This window comes from Marmota marmota, unplaced genomic scaffold (genome assembly GCF_001458135.2).
Source record: "Marmota marmota marmota unplaced genomic scaffold, marMar, whole genome shotgun sequence".
Classification (NCBI taxonomy): domain Eukaryota; kingdom Metazoa; phylum Chordata; class Mammalia; order Rodentia; family Sciuridae; genus Marmota; species Marmota marmota.
In genome coordinates, this window is record NW_025999944.1 from 5008114 (window position 1) to 5028764 (window position 20651).

At 45.7% G+C, this 20651-nt stretch overlaps 2 protein-coding genes and 1 long non-coding RNA gene across 3 annotated transcripts in view; 1 reads left to right on the forward strand and 2 right to left on the reverse strand.

Moving 5' to 3' along the window:
• The first annotated feature begins 1218 nt into the window (after window positions 1-1218).
• Window positions 1219-4574, forward strand: Gnrh1 (gonadotropin releasing hormone 1). The gene is made up of 3 exons (XM_015499394.2): window positions 1219-1665; window positions 2857-2952; window positions 4077-4574. Exons 1-3 carry the CDS (start codon window positions 1525-1527, stop codon window positions 4116-4118), a joined length of 279 nt encoding a protein of 92 aa, XP_015354880.1. The 5' UTR covers window positions 1219-1524; the 3' UTR covers window positions 4119-4574.
• A 1325-nt stretch (window positions 4575-5899) lies between these two features.
• Window positions 5900-10301, reverse strand: LOC125616388. The gene is made up of 2 exons (XR_007347021.1): window positions 7140-10301; window positions 5900-6983 (listed from the first exon to the last, which is right to left on the reverse strand). It is a non-coding gene; the product is annotated as an uncharacterized LOC125616388 (long non-coding RNA).
• A 262-nt stretch (window positions 10302-10563) lies between these two features.
• Window positions 10564-20651, reverse strand: part of Dock5 (dedicator of cytokinesis 5) — a 188982-nt gene continuing 178894 nt past the window's right edge. Inside the window, exons 49-52 of the mRNA XM_015499468.2 lie at window positions 14504-14672; window positions 13690-13828; window positions 12825-12925; window positions 10564-12301 (exon numbers count right to left, since the gene is read on the reverse strand). Coding sequence (XP_015354954.2) covers window positions 12197-12301; window positions 12825-12925; window positions 13690-13828; window positions 14504-14672 — 514 coding nt within the window. The 3' untranslated portion in view covers window positions 10564-12196. The remainder of the gene's footprint in view (window positions 12302-12824; window positions 12926-13689; window positions 13829-14503; window positions 14673-20651) is intronic.

A 20651-nucleotide genomic window follows, 5' to 3' on the forward strand; every position in this document is an offset into this window, starting at 1 on the left:
ATGTGCTGCTGAGGATCAAACCCAAGGCTTTGCGTGTGCTAGGCGAGCACTCTACCACTGAACCACAGTCCCAGCCCCAATAACCACTTATTAATAAATCAGATTTTTAAAACTGAAAGTAATTCTAGGATTATGTGGTTTAAATCCTTCCTTTTACAAGTAGGCCATCTAAAAGCTGAGACTAGCCCCTATGACCTATCTATATTTACTGTGTAGCCTCCTTGGTGGAAGTTTCTGTACGTGCATTTGGTTTAGCTTACTCTAAGACATCTCTTTTCCTTGAACCCTTGATAGGTCTGTCAGTTTCCTCAAGGGACTCCAGCCTAGCTGGATTTTAATCTCTGTGGATGGTGACCTCAGCTATAAAAATTTTAGCTGAGGTTTTAATGGCCAGACTTAAGTGAATTTAACAGCTATGCCAGCGGGTGTTCCAATTACATACACCATTAAAGGGCTTTATGTGAGGATTAAAAAAAAATTACTATTAAAAAACACTAAACTCCATGGGCAGCACAATTTACCAGTGGGGACAATTTCGATGTCCTGGAAAAGTTTCATATAAAAAGGAAGCGAGGTGAGTAGAAAAGTCACAGAACTCAACACACCTCAAAGGCAGCTTGGGATCCTTGTGACACTTTGCCTCCAAACAGGTAAAATGCTTTGTACTTGTAAAGCTGTCAGTCTGTTGTGTTAGTCTGAGCTTGCATGCTATCATGTGTCCTTGGGGCACTTTACACCCCAAAGGTTTAGTCCAGGCCAGACGGGTGTATAAAGCAGGCTTGTCCTTCACTGACCTTATCATGGCCAGCTGCAGAGATTGGGCCTTTAGGACACCCAAGACCCAATGAACTGTGCTACTTGGACTTTAGCCTCTTCCCCATCAAATGAAAGTTAGTCTGAAGACACATTTCATCAGCTCAATACGAAGCCTGTATTCCTTTCCTTGGAAAGGAAAGCATGGGCTCTGAGACTCACCACTTCGAAGTGGGTTGAGTCCTTTCTTGCTCTCACAGCCGGTCTCTCACAGCAGTAATGCTTGAAAGACTAGAGAGAAGAGTCAGAAAAATGCATCAATCCCATAGTGTAGCCATTTGCAGTCCAGAACCTTCAGCCAGAGACACCTAGCAGGGGCTGTGCAGCAGAGTGGAGCAGGTGGCGCAATTCTTTTAAATGGAATAGTTGAAACCAACCGGAAAATGGGGAAATGGGAAGGTGAAAAGACACATTTGATCAGGGAGGAGGTCTTGGGTTTTAGATATCCAAACAAGCAATCAAAATAATCATGACTCCTTTGGCACAAAAAAATACTGAATATGTGAGCTTAACATTCTGATTTTGGTCCCCAGTGGCTAGGAAACTCAAAACAGTCAAACAGAGGTCTGTGTGTAAAATTAGGAGTGTAACTTACACTTTCCACAGGTTCGTGATATAGATGTGGGTCTTGTCATCCAGAGTTCTTTGTGGTCTGTTTTCACTGAGAGTTCAGTCTGGGTCTGTTTTGATTGTGCTTTGAAGTTCCTTAGAATGGAGCCCACTCCCAAACTCCTGGCTGGACTCCTCCTGCTGACCCTGTGTGTGCAGGGCTGTTCCAGCCAGCATTGGTCCTATGGATTGCGCCCTGGAGGAAAGAGAAATGCAGAAAGTTTGTCTGATTCTTTTCAAGAGGTGAGTTTCTCTCTCTCGACTTCAAAATAAGACTTATTTTGATAAGACTTAGCTTATTTGGTTCAACTTAACCAAATAAAAGATCCAGTGTGGCACTAGGCTGTACTCCACCCTGGCTAGGTCAGGAGGAAAGGACTCTTACAAAGGTCAAGTCCAATTTCTACTTTCAGTTCAGTCAGGTGCTGATGAAACAGAGCACAGCAAACACTGGGGGAATACAACCATGCAGGACGTCAGTCATGCCCTCTGTGGGTGCAGTTCCACGGGAATTAGAATAACTGGGGGAAATCCGGGGTCTCTAACAGGTGATTCTTTGCCTTTGGGAAAGATAATCTTAAAATTTCTGCTTATTTTTTTTCTATTTCATCTAAATCTACAATATTAGATCAGTAGTATATTTCAAAATGTGTAAGTAGGTGTCCTTATGGAGGAGGTATGCTCTAGATTTCTTTTCACCCATAGAAGCATTTAAGCAAGGAAGTGGGAGTTAACAAATTTAAGACAAGGCAATGGGGTAGAGAACATGCTGGATTTAATTTCATACAGAGGAGATTACACACTAGCACCAGCATTACCATGGGTTTTTTTTTTCTTTCTTTTTGTTTATAAAATATGACTTCTCAGGGATGGATGAGGATTATAGTTCATTAATCCAAAAAATATCATAGGGCTATGAATGGGAAATGTAAGTGGAAAAACTCAAAACCATTCAGTTTTCATTGAAAAGAAATACCATTTTTGTTTTTGTTTTGGGTTTTTTGTTGTTGTTGTTGTTGTTGTTTTTGAGAAATAACAAAGACAAAGAAACCCCAGGATCTGAAGTCTCTTCTCCATATATCATATGTGAGGCAAATCTCATTAAACTATGACACATTAAAAACTAGAAAATAAAAAACATTCCTCTTCACAACTATAAATACTTGGGCTGTCTCTTCATGAGATTCACAGTTCTTCAGTCTCATCATCTCTAAGGAGAGAACACGGTCTCCTCTCATCTGCACTGCCTCCAGACCTCCACTCCAGCTATAAAAATGCCTCACATCCTCCAAGTCCCCTTCCTAATCCTGAAGTTATTCCAGCCTCCCACTGAGCCCCACAGCCTCTAGACTTCACTCGCAATTTCTGGTGGCAACGGAGAATGCCATTTTGTTTTCTCATCTCCATCTCCATGGGTCATATTTTTTTCTTCAGATAGCCAAAGAAGTTGATCAGCTGGCGGAACCCCAAACCTTGGAATGCACCATCCACCAGCCACGGTCCCCCATCAGGGACCTGAGAGGAATTCTGGTGAGTTACAGTGATCCTAACATGGAGCTTCTCAGATGGACTGGCCCTTGGGTACCACTTATGACCACACTTGCCCGCTGTGGGACTTACCTCCTGCCAGGACCCCACCTGTGCCTCGGACCTCACTATTTAATGACGTTCCCACTCAGTGATTAGACTCATGGCTGGACCTTTGTCCCCCCTTTAGTTGAGTTGAAATCCTTCTATGAGCTTTATCTGCTAATCCTGGCTCCAGCCTTTGGGAGGATCTATAAGAATGTCTTCCCACTGCCATACTTTAATTCTCCAAGTACATTCACCAACCCCCTCAAATATTCTTCTCTGTGCTGATTTCTACATGCCATTTGATTCAGCAATTGTTCTAGGATGGTTTTCCAGGGCCCTACAAAATGTGGGCACTAAAATTGGTGTTCTAAATTTAATTCTCCCTTTGGATTAAAATAATTCAAACTCAAAAATTTACTGCTCAGAGCCACAGATTTTATTTCCAGTTCTCTATGAAGACTAAATCACCCCCCTCCCCAAGTGGCAGTCTACTAATGTAACATGGTTTGAAAAAAAAAGTATAAAACAAGTTAAGTGCAGAAATCAAAACTTTAATTCAATGTGAGCATTCTCTGTGCTCCATGGACCGCTTACGTGCACAGTCAGAAAACATGGTTCATTTTCAATTATAGCCTGGGAAAGTCCAAAAAATCATAAATGAAAATAAGCTATATTTTTCAAATTTCTCCAGTGACTGCAACTTCCATACCCACAGGACAGAGAAAAAAGTGGGTACTCATTTTTATTTCCTTTCTTTCTTTAAAGAAATCATGCATATGCTAAAAAAAAAAAAAAAAATAGCAAGCTGTTAAATTTCCCAAATATGACATTACGAAGGAATTGAAGCCAAGGCTGGTTTAATAGACAACTGAATGATGAGACCTTTCTTTCATCTTCTTCCATATATCTAATCCTTAACCTATTATTAGATTGTTTACCAAGAGGCTTAAAAAGATACAGTCTATCCTTCCTACCTAGCATTTTCTAGTACCTGATGATGAATGGGACTTTCCTCCTTTTTTAATGTAATGAGGTTAAGTGACTCAGCACGACCTTGATCTATTTGTTACATTTTCCAGGAAGGTCTGATTGAAGAGGAAACTGGGCAGAAGAAGATTTAAATCTACTAGGCCAGAAGGATGGACAAACCTTGACATTGAAATCTGTGACCCATTCCCTATCTGTAAATCGTGTGAATTTCAGAAATTCTTACACCAAGCATCACATAGTTCACAATAAAGTGTTGTGTTGGGAATAAAATGGTATAAGTGCAAAGTCTTTCCCTCACTCTGAGCTCAGGTGGGGAGGGACTTTGCTCCTTCTGAAGGATCCCTCCATGTGTGTACTGGTGGCAGATGGGAAAGGAGAGGACATAATGTCTATTGTGGACTAAAGGGATCTTTCTGATGGTTCTCATCTGTCTCCTCTGCATGCACGAGGAGAATGGCTGCATATTGGCCCAGGCCAGAAAAAGCTGATTCACATTCTATAGGACTGCAATTCCATCTTGACCATTCTCTACAGAAGTTAAGATAGAGCCATGGCTAAGGCTTCCTGCCACTTGGAAAGAAGTTCCCTCCCTGTATTGTACCTACCTCCTCTGAAGGCCAGCTGGAGCTCCAGTGAGGCCTGCGGGAAGAGGGGGCCTCACAGGACTCTTGGTCCAGTGTTCTTTTTCGCTCCATATGATCTGTCCAAGCAGTGCACAATTGAAGGTCGGGACTGTCTTAATTTGCCTTCTGTTGCTATAACAAAATAACAGAGACTGGTACATGTTAAGGAGGAGAGGCTTATTTGGGCTCAGTGTTGAAGGCTGATCAGTCCAAGCTCTGGAGGCCTCCTCTGGAGAGGGCTTCACACTGTCTTCACATGGTGGATGGAATCACCTGGAAGGAACAGGTGCAAAAGTGGACAGGTGTGTGGAAGAGGCCAAATGTGGGCTGACCTCACCTGACTCCAATCCACTCTCATGGCAATTACTTCAGCCCCACAGACTGAATGCTTGTGAGGCAGGCGTTAGTGCCTTCTGGTGGTGGGGCTACCTCGACCTTGACCTTGGGGACCAAGCTTCCAGCACACAAATCTTTGGGGACAAACCACATTCCAACCACAGAAGGGACCCATGCCTAAAAATAAATGTTTATCTGCTTGATTCTTTTTGGTATTTTGCACAAGAGGGCATCCTGGTGTTTCCTGTCCCTGGCCCCTCAACTTCACCGCTACTCAACGCCACACAAAGACCAAAGGTGGGCTCTGTGCTAGGTCGGTGCACTGATATTTTCAGTAAACAATCGGTGGTAAATAGATGCTACTGTCTTCACTTAAAAAACGAGGAATGTTAGGTTCAGAGGGCTAAGGTGAACCCCTCGGTTCTGCCTGGTTCCACATCCACTGCTCCTGTACTGGATGGGGCCGAGCAGCCAGTGAAGCTCCGTCCTTGGATGCTGGTTATTTTGCTGAAACAGGTCACTGGAGCTCAGGTGTCAGCTTACTTCTACTGGTGGCCGGTTCTCCCTGAGACTGTGACCCCAATATGTTCATTTATTGTCCTAACTTCCAGATGGCTACGAGACCATCTGAAAAACTCAATTTTCAGATCAAGTCTAAGCAACAAATTAACATGGGAAAGTTCTAGGCCCTTTTGCCTCTTTTAATCAGACAAATGAAGCCTGTTTCTAACTCCCTGTCCCTCCACCTTCAAAAAGAGAGACACCTGTGCTAGGAAATTCAACAAAGGTCAGAAGCATCCCACTGGGGAGCAGACCCTCCCTTTTTAATAAAATATTTGTGTCTGCACAAAGCTGGACTTCCCAAGTGTCTCCATTTGAAGAATCTCTAAAACTTAAAGAACTTCTTCACTCCCACTTCAATAAAATTCGATAATGATGTGTCCACAATCTGCTTTATGGAACAAAAGCATAACTGCATTATTTTATTAGTCAATAGATAGATACAAGTCAGGATGACAGGCTTCCATCTGCCAATCACTCAGTAACTGCTTTTACAAAAACAATATAATTTACAATCTTTACATTAATGAACACATTTTCCAAAAAGTCCCACTCCCACTTCATGTACGTGTCCTGCTTGAAGCATCAGGTGTCCTCTGTCACTCTTCTTCTCTGGGTCAATCTCTTTGGAGCCAGCTGCAGGCCTCCCTGAAGGTGAGAAATGCTCATCCGTCTGCCTGGCACTAGTGTTACTGGCTCCTGGTGGCACTGGTGGTTTGCAGTTTACGTGAGCCTCTTGGGTCCACTTGATTCCCAAATGACCAAGGGGAAGGAGGAGAGTGAAAATAGCCCCTTTGTGCCATCACGTGGTGTACACCTGTAATCCCAGTGGCTCAGGAGGCTGAGGCAGAGAGATCGCAAGTTCAAGGCCAGCCTCAGCAATATAGCAAGGCCCTAAGCAACTCAGCAAGACCTGTGCCTAAATAAAATATAAAAAAGGGCTGGGGATGTGGCTCAGTGGTTAAGAACCCTTAGGTTCAATCCCCAGTTAACAAACAAACAAACAACCAAAAAACAAAAAAACACAACCCTTTACTCATATGTCAAACATGTTCCTGAATCTGAAGAACTCGCTCATCAATATATCAAAATAAGCCTCTTAAAATAAAGGGTGGGGAAACATCAAAGCACACATTTAATGTGATAAGTTATCCAATGTATGTGACTTTAAATGATCAAGTAGCAAAAGGATTGGCTTGAAAATAGATAGGTCATTTCCAAAGTTTTAAAAGCTTTAACACCCCCTAGAGATAACTGGAGAAAAAAACCAGAATCCCTGTGTGAGCTGACAACACTTAGTGATTCTGATAGTGGAAGATACTTTAAAGTAGAATTTCTTAAGGGGCTGGGGGTGAGCTAGGGATGTAGCTCAGTGGGTACAGTGCTTGCCTTGCATGCATAAGGCCCTGAGTTCAATCCCCAATGCCACCAAAAAAAAAAAAAAAAAAATGCATTTTTAATCAGCAAATGGGTGNCCTGAGACTGTGACCCCAATATGTTCATTTATTGTCCTAACTTCCAGATGGCTACGAGACCATCTGAAAAACTCAATTTTCAGATCAAGTCTAAGCAACAAATTAACATGGGAAAGTTCTAGGCCCTTTTGCCTCTTTTAATCAGCAAATGGGTGACAGACAGTGGAGAATTACTGCTTTGCTTTTACAAAGTAATAGACTGCAAATGTTTGAAATCATTGGGGAACTTTTTCAAACACACACACAAGTCCCTCCAGCTGCAATGGGACCTCCCTCCCTCCAACCTGATCAGCCACCTGCATGGATTTTACAAAACACGCCCAACTACCAATTTCTCAACCTTGGCCTAGTGTTGGAACAAATGGAAACTCTGAATGAAATATGAGCCTGGGTTCCACTCCCCGCCCTCAAAAATGCTGATAGGACTGGGCTGGGCTGGGCTGGGGCCTCTTCCTAGTTAATAAAGAACCTTCCCCCTAGGCTGAGAATCAGTTCCTATCCTTCCCCTGTGAGAGACAGTCTTTCTAAACTTCTCCATTTCTCTCTTTACCTCTGCCAAATTACCCATGATGAATGAGGAAGGAAATAAAACCTATGTACATCAAATAAACTGCCATCAGAAAACCGTCAGGTCAGGTGCCAAAGGCATGGACAGGAGGCGTGAGGATAACCAAATGGTCTGAAGTTTTTATTACTTCTGGGCACAGATGATTCCAGGACCCCAAGATACACGTTTCAACCAAGAGGACCCACAATACACCAGCCAGAGGGAGCCTGGGCGTGATGTGTCTTCAAAGAGGTGTCAGGAAGGAAAAATTCCAAGTTCATGATTTCATTTCATTAATAAAAGTAATAACAAACTAAACATATAATGAACATTAAAATACATCTCCATGTTTAATTTAAAAAATAAATAACAGCAAATCCGAACAAAATTCTTCTACCAATGCACATCTTCCTAACTGTCCATGTTTAAAAACCTAACTAGGTACAAAGTCATGTCAAAGGAGTAGCTGTAATGGTTTGGATGAATGACTCACAAAAAAAATGATTCATAGATGACTTTGGCAGCATGCACACAAGACCAGCTTTGGCTGGATCAGAAGAATCCGCCTGCAATCATGAACATGAAAGGAAAACTCTCGTTCCTCTTGTGGATTAAAATGGAGGGCTCTGAACCCACCCAAAGAGAAACTTGACTTTTTCTAGTTTTAACAACTGTCTGACAGGAGAGTGAAAGCCTCTAAGGAACTGATTTTTACCAAAGGACACAGAGAAGCATGATTCTTCAAATGAACTGGAAGTCTAGACATGGTGGGTCAGGTTGGCAGAGTCTTAAGAACAGTGTGGAAATGACATCATTTACAGACTACTGAAAAGAATTACAGTGACTTAGGTCAATATTTCAAAAATATGTGCAAGAGTCGTTATTTTAATATCTGCCAATATTTTGATCTTAATAGCTAAGGTATAGGTGGGTCAAAGCACCAATGTGGGATAAAAATTGGGGATTCCAGTGCATGGACCTAAAAGCCTTAGTAAGAATGTTTCCTTTTTTTTTTTTTTGGTCCTGCTGGGGATTGAACCCAGGGCCCAGGGCCTTGTGCATGTGAGTGGGTGAGGAATTTTCCTTCTGACTCACTTAAAAGAAGCTAAGGCTGGAAGGGATTTGAAGAAAATCATGCCGACTCTATTATGTAAATATCAGTTTATTTTACAGACGAGGAAACTGAAGCTTAGGAAGTGCCTATAAATTGACTTGTTAAAGTGGATCTCATCTCTATAGTCTTAACTCTATGTTGATGGTGGGGTTTTCTCCCCTTTTCATTACACCTGAGAAGGGTGAGAAAGGAAGGCACGAGCTTAGAGGACCTTCTAAATGCCATTCACAAAATGGTACTACGGGTACCTTCTGGAAGTGGGTAAGTGAATCTAGAGGTGTTGACACACACGGTGGGCAGCTATCTCGAAATCCATCCATCCACACTCCCAGGATTTGTGCCCTGAACTGTATGTCATTTTCAATTGAATTGTCCCACAATCTGGAGGCCTGGGAGAGACTCTTCCAGGTTGGAGAGTTGACCAAGGTGGGTCACCTCCTATCCTGCTTGGCACCTTGCTTCATCTTGGGACTTGCATTGTGGCTGTGGTTTATAAGGGGTTTCCCTGGCAGGAGGAGATGACCGTCATCACGGAGCCACGGGTGGAGGTGGAGGAGGTGAGCAACCCATGCCCAGCAGCTCTATTTAGGGTTTCAATTTCACCCTGGCTTTGCAATCCTGCAGCACCCAGAGGGAACTGCCTTTGTATTCTGGGCTGTTTCCACTAAATACGCTCCAATGCTAAATCCTGAGTGGTTTACAGTGGGTCTGGCCTTCGAGAGCAGCTTCGTAGGTGCTGAATGCCACACTGCTTTGAAAAAAGCATCTCCAAGCAAGACAAGACACCAGCATAGACAGGGAGGGAGAGATAAATAAATGATAACAACACAAACCATAAACCAGTATTCACAAAGGTGGTGGCAGTTTGGGGGCTAATTTCAATGTCTTGCTAAGGTCTCTGGGAAAACAAAGATCAGTCCCTTCCCTCTTCTCCTGTTGCTCAGCTCTTCTACATTTACCATAGTCATCAGGTGCTCCTCGGCATGCTTCCTCTTTGACCTCAGGACAGACATTATTTATGACTTCCTGTCATGAACATTGGCCTATCCCCTGGCTTCCCAAGGAAACAACCTTCCAATGTCCTCTGCAAGCCAGTCTCTGCCACACCACAGGGGATCCTCTGTGTTTGAAGAGTCGAGAACTCTTATTCTCATCAACATGGAAAAGGAGTCACATGGAAAATATATGTTCTATACAAAAGAGAGAGACACCACCTGGACACTGGTGGGTCACATCTCCCTCACCCTGCCCAGAGACCAGACTGGAAACTCACTGCTTCTGCTGGAGGGACAGGCTGGAGGCTTGTGGGTTTTTTTTTGGGGGGGGTGGGGTGGGGGTGGGACAGGTACTGGGGATCGAACTCAGGGGTACCTGACTCCTGAGCCACATCCCCAGCCCTTTTTTGTATTTTATTTAGAGACAGGATCTCACTGAGTTGCTTAGCGCCTCGTTTTTGCTGAGGCTGGCTTTGAACATATTATCCTCCTGCCTCAGGCTCCCAAGTCTTGTGTTTGTATGTTTGGACTTCAATGGCAGACCGACAGATAGGGTGAGGCCTACAGTCCCTTCCAGGAAGTCGGCTAGGTGCCTTCCTTCCTCTGCACAGCCTGATTCTTTCCTCTTAACCCCTCTTCCACTCTCACTCACATCTTCTCTGGTCGTAACTGACTCTGGAAGAGAAGGCAGCTCTTGGAGGAGGGCTGCGTGTACAGAACTAACACGCACGCACTCACAACCCGAATTACCTTCAGAAAAACTGAGTATCAGTAATGCCCTGGGAGAGTTCCAGATCTTACTCATGCCTGTCAGAAGAGGAAAGCACCATCACACAAGTACCTCCTCCTTCACATGTCCCCTTGCACCTGAGCCCCCGAATAACCTGTGTGCGAGGCACTGTCCCCATTTTTAAAAGCAAGAAAATAAAGCTCAGAAAATCAAACACATTTTGGCGCTTGCAAAGTGAACAGGTGACGTGGCTGGGAACTGTGACCAAATGGGTTTGATTCCCAAGTCCACTTTGTTTCCACGATCCCACTTAGGAGCTCCCGGGTCGGGGTGAAGAACTCCGATTGCCAGGCACTCCTGGAAGATGCACACTTGTTCTGGGGTCACCGCTGCCAAGGTCACGGAGGCTTTTGCTTCCTTGGCTGTGAGGGGAGCCAGCACTTCTCTCCTAACAAGGCAGTGGGGAGAGCAGCACCCATCACAGAGACAGACGGCGTCTACTGCTGCAGGCTCCTTCCCTCTCTTGGCCTTGGAGAAAGGACTCTGGGCCTAGTCATGGAAGAGACCCCTGGAGTCTCCCTGCCACGTTGACCTTCAGAGTCACAATCAAGAAGTTCTCGGCATTGCTTTCAACACCCCAATACTGTGAAATATCTGGGACACTTCAAATACCGTTCCAGCGGAGGCGAGGTGCCGAGGACTGGGTGGGGGTGCACTCTAGCTCTGAGTGGTCTCCGGGCCCAGCCCATGTTAGCAAGCTGGGTCATTAGTAGAAATCTGTAGTACCACTTTCTGGGTGTAGCCTCAGTTTCCTTATCTACAAAGCGAGAGTCTCCTTGTATGACTTTTAAAACCCTTCCAGCTCAAAACGTCTGTAACTTATGTGATATTTGGTTATCTAAATCACCCCATTTTTTTTGTTCGGAAAAGAAGTACTGACATTAGTACCATTAGCAAGTAATCAAATTAATCCCATGATCAAAAGGAATAAATAATCAAAAGGGAAATATTGCACTGTACTCTCCAGGGTAAAATCAGGAAGTGGACAGGGGACGTGGGGCATTCGAATGGGAGCTGGCAAAGAAGCTGTCGAACCCAGGCTCCCAGGTCCCTCACAGCCAGGGAACTGAGCTCCGAGGAAGGACAAGAAACTGTGCAAAAGAGCTTCAGAGGGATCCCTAGTAAGGCGGAGCGGCTGCTGTGCAGAGGGCCATGGGCCAGGGAACCCATCCAGTGAAGCCAAAGGTGAGTTCATGGTTTTTCAGCGATAACAGCCATTCACACCTGAAAGCAGCCAATCTCCATTAAAAATGTGTGTTCTCTCTTCAAAGGAAACACAGTAGACATTAGAAAGACAGGGATATGCTGGCTGCTACAGTGTATTGACATCTGTCTCTTCCCAGACGCTGGATGGGATAGGTGTGCAAGGATGAGAGAAACCACCAAGTCTCAAATGCAGCTTTTCAGAAGCAAAGCAAGAAACCCATCTGTCCAGAGCACAGGTGCTGAGGCTATGGGACTGGCCCAGCTTCTGCAGACCCCAGGGTCTCCGCAATCACGGTGGAGGAGCACTCTCCTTGAAAAATGCATGGGGCATGGCCAATCCTTGGAATTCCGTGTGGGCTGGAGGGTTGCACAGCTCCAAACAGCTATCAAAGAGAAGCTTGGAGAGAACAAACCGGTTTGGGGCTGGTGAGCATCATCTCTGATCAGAAAATGCAACCAACCGGCAGGGAGCCCCTGGTAATGAGGACACCCACTCCCAAAGGCCAATTCTCAGGCAGCCGCTGTCCAAGGCACTCAGAGATGCAAGGAGGGGGCGAGGTCCTCACTGGGATCCAGGCTCAGAAGAAAGGATGCCAGATTTCCGAGCCTTCGGAGGCGGTGGCGGTGGGGCTTTGGCTTCTCTTCGGACAGGCAGTGGGGGTGCGACCTGTGGGCACACACGTGAAAACAGGAATGAGTCTTCTTGCCTCCTCAGTCCTCCCTGCTCCACGTCCCCCACCTTCTGCTTTAGTTTTGAACTGCTGTGTGTTTATCTGCACAGCCTCCGCAAGGTGACAAATGGGAACTGAGCCCATTTGTCCTCCTGGTTCCCCTTGAGCTAATCTCCCCCTCCACATACACACTCCCCAGCACCGGGTGCCTGGCATCCACCCACAAAGCCCTCCAGCAAACCTGAAAGAAGAAAGTTCATCAGGCCACTCGACAAGGGCTGTCACTCAGAAGTGAACGAGAGCTCACTGATCTCGTCCCCTGGCCCCAGTGTGGGGGGGCAGGGATCTGTTCCGCCTCAGTTTTATGAAAAGGTCCACTGGTATGTCTTTCCTTCCCATCTCTGTGGTCTCAGGGAGGAACCCAGATGGCCACAGGGACTCACAGATGGGAAACCTAACTGGAACGCTTGGAGAATCAACCCCATGCTGTGACCGCGTCGTCAGGCACGGGCTCCCTACCTCAGTGGAGGTCCTCGGGCTGCTTTCGTAGGGCTTGCTTTTGGGGGGAGGGGGAGGGGGAACAGCAGTCACCAGCCCATCTGTCTGCAAAGACGGGGAGCCTGGAAACCAACAGAGGAGACAGAGGTTGAGAGAAGGATCTACAGAGGCATCTCAGAGAAATAATGCCCACCACGGACTCCCAGACCAGCCTGGCCCATCAGATTTGCTGCCGCCATTTTCTGTGGTTTCTGTGGACAGGATGAAGACAACCTCTTACCCTCAGGACAAAGGGAGCACCCTCCATTTGTCAGAAGAAATTCTGGAGTGAAAAATCCCTTTTTTTTTCTTTTTTTTTTTTTGTTCAGGGCGTTTTGCCATTAAGCTGAAGATAAGACTATTTCCAGGAATTTGGGGTGTTACTCTATTCTCTGATATAGCCCAAGTTCTTACGGAAAGGTCCATGTCCTCTGGGAAACCCTACCAAATATGTCGAACTCCTGGTTGGCCACTGTCCCTCCTGGCAGCGGTAGACTTATCCTCCATTATTGCCTGTAGGCACCTTGTGATGTTCTTCAAGGCTGGGTCTCGTTGTAGAGTTTGTGGAATGGGTCCCCTTCTTTCCCTGAACAGGTCTAACCACGCAGTGGTCGGTTCCTAAGTTACTTGCTTCCTGTTTGGTCCTAGTCTGAATTTACCTTACTTAAAACTTTGCAATAGGAAAAGGGATTTTGGACTTTCAGTGGTTGTACCCACAACCACTGAACTGCATCAGTTTTACAGTAATCCCACAGACTTTGTAGCTGGTTTGAGTAAAAATGATCCAGATTCATAAATATACCCCATTTCCCACCTGAAAGGATTCTTGAGACACAGGAAAACTTACTTAGGGTCCTGGTGGCCTTAGGAGTGAGAGGAGGTGGGCTCAGAGGTGTCGACTGAGGGGGCGAGGAACCATGGAATGGCGTTAAGCGACTGTCCACCAGTTGGAGACTCTTTGGCCTCTGCACTTTTCTGGCTGGACTCTAAGAATCATGGAGGAAAACACAGAAAAACATTGTCCCAGTGAGGAATGCTGAGCTTAGTGGGGCTCTCAACAGCCTTCTCTGCTGAGCAAAAATTTGCAAAGGGCTTGATTCCAGGACCCGCTGTCACATGGCAGGCACCACGGCAGGGATCCTCAAGGGGAGTCACCGCACCACAGATCACCTCCTGGCTGGCCACTGGCTTGATCCTGACCACAGTCGGACTGTGTCATCTAAGTTGGAAATAAGCCACGCTGATTCTCAGGGAAAGCTGGTCTTGCCACAACAACTTGATGTGGCTCATGGAAGAAAAATGATTTTTTTTTTTTTTTAAATGTAGAAGAAACGACAATGTTTGGACTGACTCACGGAACACAGTGGTGAGAACCACAACTCTGAGCAGCAACCCACATGTTTACGTCGCGGGTACAAGATCTTGCGCCAGCATTGACTTAGAGACTGAAATTCTCTGCACATGCTTTTCTTGCCACCATCTGGGATCTGCACAGCCACAGGCTGTTGGAGAGACAAGCTGCAGCCAGGCTTCTAGCTGGTGACTCACTGCTCTGGAGCCAAGGGGATCTGCCTGGTTGCAGGGCAGGCAGTGACACAATATATATAAACACCTTGTGCTTCACAATATATATAAACATCTATAGATGCAATTTCTTTTACCATTAGATCGGGTTCTGGATGTTTCTCTGCAATGACTTGGGACTTGCTCAGATTCCAGTCTTTTCTCTTGAACTTGCCGATTCGGTTCTCGCTGTCCTCTTTGAGGGGCAGATCTTCCACTCTGGCACCTGATGAGGACCTGCGCTCAAAAAGCGGCTCCAGGATTGACCTATCAGCCAGGAACAAGGACAAATATGGCAGAATGCTAATCATTGAAATTCACTCCAAAAGGACCAAGGGTTACCAGCTCCTCAGCCTAATCTTCACCCAGACTTTCATGTGCAGGTTCTAGATCTGAAATTTCAACTGCCAACTGAACAAACATCTCATCATAAAAGGTACAGGAATGAGGCCGGGCACAGTGGCTTCCGCCTGTCATCCCAGCAGCTCGGGAGGCTGAGGCAGGAGGATCATGAGTTCAAAGCCAGCCTTAGCAATTTAGTGAGGCCCTAAGTAACTCAGTGAGACCCTGTCTCTAAATAAAACACAAAAAAGGGCTGGGGCTGCGGTTCAGTGGTTAAGAGTTCCTGAGTTCAATCCCTGGTACAAAAAAAAAAAAAAAAAAAAAATAGGTATATGAATGAGATCATCAAATAAATGGAAAAAGTACTAGTGATACTTATCCCAGGAAGAGAAGGCCTTATTAAATGCATAGGCAAAGAAAGGATCTATAAAGTAGAAGGTAAGTGGCCAACTCCATGTAGTGGTAAGAGCACCCACTCCAGAGCCAGAGTGCCTGTGTTCAAATCCTACCTACATTGAACTGAGTGACCTTGGACACATGACCTTCCACACCTCAGTTTCTTTATCTGTAAAATGGAGATAAAAATAATACCTACTCCACTGAGTGTTACAAAAGCTTGGAATAGGGGTTGGCACCTATGAATACCTTTTAAAAGTCTGATAATATAATGACAGATGTTCAAGTACCATAATAAAAATCGATTCATTCAAGATTCATACTTGGATGTTGTATAGTGGGGAGAGAGTGATGGGAAGTAGGGAAGTCTCAAAACATCTCTCCATATGTTACTTATTAATCACAAAATGAAAAATGGGAAACACGCCGAGAGGAAAATGAACAAAACCTTACCCAAGTGATCAGTTCACATCACCAGAAAGGAGCAGGTAGACCTGAGGGGGTCCTGAGGAGGACACACCACCACACAGAACGGTGACCTGAACACTGAGCACAAGGAGACATCCGACAAAGCCAATTTAAGGGAAATCCTAAAACCTAATTGGCCCATAACCCCAAATACTGTCGATACTGTCAAAGACAAAGTAAGCAACTATTCCAGATCAGGGGAGCAAAGAGCCATGGCTACAGAGAGAATGGGATCTCAACCGGATCCTGCACCAGATACTGCTATGGAAGACGCTCTGGGCACAGCTGACAAAACTAGAGTACGGGTTGGAGCTGACGCACGTGCGACGTCCTGGTTCCTGACCCTGGAACTACTCCAGCGCAAGTGAGTTTAAGTGAGGTGACCGCCTGGTTCTCACAGCAGATGGGTGGGGTGGAGGAGGACGTGGCGGCATGGAGACCGAGACACGGGGCAAAATACCTCAAAAAAAGGGTATTACGTCTTTATGACAGTATTGCTCACAGCTGCCAATAAGTCCTGGTTTGTTGAAAATTCAGTAGATTTTGCTCCATAAAAAAATTGAAAGTGTGGAGGGATAAAAGGGAAAAGCACCAAGGATTCTTAGGGCAGTGAAGAGTCACACTCTTCTGTGTGACACAGCAATGACGGATGTGTCATTAATACATACTAAGATTCATGGAATGTACCACCCCAAAAGTGACTTCTAAAATAAACTAGGGAGTAGTGGTGGCAATGCCATGTCAATATAGGTTCAGCCTCACATCCTCAGTACCAGAAAGAGCTATTTTTTTTTTTTGTCCCAGTAACAGGGATTGAGCCCAGGGGTGCTATACCGCTGAGCTACATCCCCACCCCCTTTTTATTTTTTATTTTGAGATAAGGTCTCACAGAGTTGCTGAGGCTAGCCTTGAACTTGTGATCCTCCTAACTCAGCCTCCCAAGTCACTGGGATTCCAGGAGCATGCCAATGCACACCTGGCAACCATTAGCATATTTAATGGGATGCCACTCATTTATCTTCAATCTTTGAATTTAAAAAGGATTGTAGAATTAAATTCCAAAAAAGATCCAAACAAAACCAAGCAAACCAAACCAAACAGAAAGAATCACCTCAAACAGCAATGTGTGAGGGGGACAGAAACCCCCAGCCCTAGTGTCCACTCTGTCAGTCCTACTTCACTGAGGGAGAATGAAGGTAATGACCTGGGGGACTGTAGGTCCACATTTTCTCCAAAGCGTAATGGTAAAAAAGACGCAGCCATAAAAATCAGTAAAGCAAAGGCTCAAGGAGCGGTGTGCCAATTTTTTTCTTCTTATAATGCATACTTGGCTACTTTTCCTAATAAATCCAAAACAGTTTAAAAATAACTTTTTTCAATTTTCCCTGACTCATTCTTCTATGACTGACAAAAATGGCAATGTGTTTAAGAGATATAAACGGGATGGTCTGATGCCGTGTGCTGGCTACCAGGACGGTGGTCACTTGAAAAACCAGCCTCTACCTCAGAGCAAAGTCTGTCCAAGGAAGGGACATCACCTTTGTCCTTGGAAAAACCCACAGAGCACTCCTAGGCACATTCCCACCCTGCTAAGTTGTTTATCTACAAATGACAGGAGAGGTCTGTGGCACCAGGTGTCCCTGACTCATTCAGGCTAGGTGGGATCCATAGCAACCCCCTAGCAGCCACCAATCAGCATGAGACAGGGAAATACCTGGGATGCCAAAGGACCCTCCCAGTAGTTTATGGTGTTGAGAAACCATGTAGTTCAGCACTACACCCCTTTTGGCTTAAACCAATCAGTTCAAATAAATACCCCTTTTGTGCTGACCAATCACCCCTACCCAACTTGTTCCTGCCAGTGAATGTGCTAATCATGTTTTAGAGTTGTTATTTGATTTTCCCACGGTGTGTGATGATTTGCTAAGAGATGCTATGATGTATGTGAAGTCCCTGCCTTCTCCAAAGAATGTATAAAACTGCTGCAAACCCTGGGCTCGGGGCCTCTCAGGGTCACCAGTTGCTGTGTGTGGGTGCAGAGGATGAAGCTAGCTCGCAATAAACACCTCTTTGCTGCTTACATCCATCTTGGGTCTCTGTGGTCCCGAATTCAAGCATAACACACTGACAAACCCACCTCTGTGGGTGCGCGCACTGACCTCCTCCCTCGGGAATTTCAACATGCACTAGAGCTCTGTTAGCTACAGCCATTGGGCTTCCCTTCAGACCTGCAGGCCTGCTTGCCACAGTCTGGCTGGGCACCAAATAACACCACCACGAGGCACTTGTAGGTTCAAACAGGAACTCCTTTATTACTCCCATGAACGCCACCCACGTGGCCCTTCCAGGCACACCACCAACCTGAAATCCCTCCTCGGAAACTTCCCCAACCAACAGGAACTCCCCAGGAATCCCCAGGAGAACTCCAAAGTAGTGGGCGCCCAAGGTGGACAGCAGGGGTCTAATATACAATTGAATACACAGCTTAACATAACCATCATCATCTCAATGGCTTGCTGGCTTCACCTCTCAACCACGCCCTTCTGGCAAAAATGCCATGTGTCATTCTGACTAGGCTGTGGCTCTTCAGCACCTGCTGGGCACTGGGAGCCTGGCCCCTCACCAACACTGAGTGCTCATTTCCTTCCGGGCATTTCTTTCCAGTCTCTTGCTTTCCTTGTGCCCTGAGCAGGTACCCCCTGTGCCTGCAGCGTGGCCCACTGGCATCCCCCCCGCAACAAAACAGCACCACCTTCACAGAAGGCAAAACCACCACCAAGGTTAATATTGCAACATGTCATGGGTATTAGGAAAAGTGGGGTCACGAGTGTCCACTGGTGTGAGCTGCCTGTCAGGAACATTCTGGATAAATGTTAGGAAGTATTATTGCTACTTCTAACCCAGGGGGGAATGTGGGCAGAGGAATAACCCACCTCACCCAGGGCCGGCACGTGAAGGACCTGGGGAACCAAGGCACACACCGTACCTCTGATTCTAATAGCTGCCTCTAAACTTCTCTTTTTTACAATGAGACACAGTTTAAGACAAGAGTCTTCCTGAACAGAACAGAACGTCCCTGCTTTTCAGATAGTGTGCAGTATCTCTTTAAGGCATGAAAAAAATTGTGAGAAACAAACACATGAATCAGGTATTGTTTAATATCTATCGATTCTAGGGATTAAAAATAATGTGATCATTCACAGATGGCATATGGCATTAAATACTGACATCTGATACCAAGAACCATCAAGAAGATGTTCAACCCCTGACAAAGTTATGTATGACTTCTAAAAATGGATTCTAAATAAACAACTGCAAAGCTACATAAAAGGACATGCTTGCTATAAATTTTTAAAAATGTTTTATACTGATACAAGGTAAATATTTCCCATTCAAATTTATGATGATATATATGAGTTAACATTTAGAAATAATGATACAGCTTCAATATTTAATAGTAGGAGAAGGATCAACTATGACATATTCATAGGATGTGATGGCATATCACCATAAAAAAATAATAAAAGGATTTAAAGATGACACATCAGCATGGAAAATAAAAAGGAAGAAAAGTGAAGTACCAAACTCTGTCTGCGCTATAATTGGGGACATGTGAAGATATCTATGTCAATGAAAAAGAATGCATAAATAATTTAGGAAATACTAAATATTTGACTTACAGGTAGGGTGCCATTCAGGTAGGTTACTTTTAGGATGTAATTATCATAATGCAGAATTAATAATTTATGAGTGTTGGGAAAAGTATAAACGGCAGCCATACCCCAGAGAAAAAACACCAACATGGCGCCTAAGGACCTCTTCTTCCTACCTTCTTCTTTTCTGCAGTGGCGCGAAAAGTTCCCGCCCGTGTGAACTCTCCTGCCGGCGCCAATTTCAAATCTCACTGGCGGGGAACCTTAGCCCCAGTGAGAACTAATTCCTGGGCTCCGGAGCTGATATCTGGAAGAACTTGCCAATAAGCGGGTGGCCTGCCATTTATCTAAGCCCTGCCATCTCCCCCTTAGTTCTATATAAGCACACAGCTTTTTGCAATAAAATTGGAATTCTCCCGGCAAAGTGTCTTTGCGTGGGGAATTCTTTCATTGTGGTGCCCCGTGTGAGGATATGGGTGAGCTCTTTCCAACAAGAGCCCCGTCCCCCGCTCCGCCGAGACACTCCGCCCTGGTCCGCTCTTTTCAGACGCCAGCTTCCTGCACTCACCACTGATCTGGCGTAGGTAAGCGTCCCCTGACCCCGGCTCGACAACTCCCTTCGGGCTATCGCTGGGTTTGTGACCGTGATCGTCCGGCACACTCCAGACGCCCGGTAGTGGGGAGGGAATCCCCCCCACTAAGACCTTTACTGGACGCAGTGGACCCTCTGGTGATCCGTTTCCCTTTGGGGCAAGAGGCTTCTGAGTTTACACGAGAGGCTCTGTGGTTTTTTCCCTCCTCCGCTGCCGCTGCCGGCTAAGAGTTGCTGTTTCCTGCGGGGCTGCTGTGTCTGGCTGAAGCTGCCTCTCTGCTCAGGGAAAACTGAACTCCCGGCCTGGAACTGTGTTCTGCCAGAGCCGGAGTTCTGTTTTCATTACTGACTTCTTCCGCTGCGGTCGAAAACTTTCCTGACGTCAGGTTGCCCGTGGCTCCGACCCCATTGGGTCTCACAGATCGCACTTCACTGGTGACGACCGGTAGTGCCCTCTGTATTTCCTCGAGACGGCTGGTCATTTTGGGGACGCCCACCTGACCCCCGTGTGCCCTGAGCTTCCTGGAAGCCACTCCAGCCCGGGTTTTCTCTTTGTCTCTCTCGCTTACTCTTATTCTGTCTCTCTCTCTCTTCCATCTCTCCCTGTGACTATGGGCACCTCTTCGTCTATATCTGAAGCCTCACCTCTCAAATGTTTAATAAAAAATCTGGCCACACTCTCCCTCACACCAGACATCAAGCCTAAACTTCTAATCAAATTCTGTACCCAAGATTGGCCTACATATCCACTGATAATGCAATCATGGCCTCCAGAGGCTCCTAGATCCAAACCTC

What these genes read in the sequence shown, in the direction of transcription:
- Gnrh1 (XM_015499394.2), top strand. Translation starts at nt 1,525, where the DNA reads ATGGAGCCCACTCCCAAACTCCTGGCTGGACTCCTCCTGCTGACCCTG. An exon ending in TGTCTGATTCTTTTCAAGAG is followed by an intron (nt 1,666 to 2,856) that starts GTGAGTTTCTCT and finishes TTTTTTCTTCAG; the next exon opens with ATAGCCAAAGAAGTTGATCA. An exon ending in GGGACCTGAGAGGAATTCTG is followed by an intron (nt 2,953 to 4,076) that starts GTGAGTTACAGT and finishes TACATTTTCCAG; the next exon opens with GAAGGTCTGATTGAAGAGGA.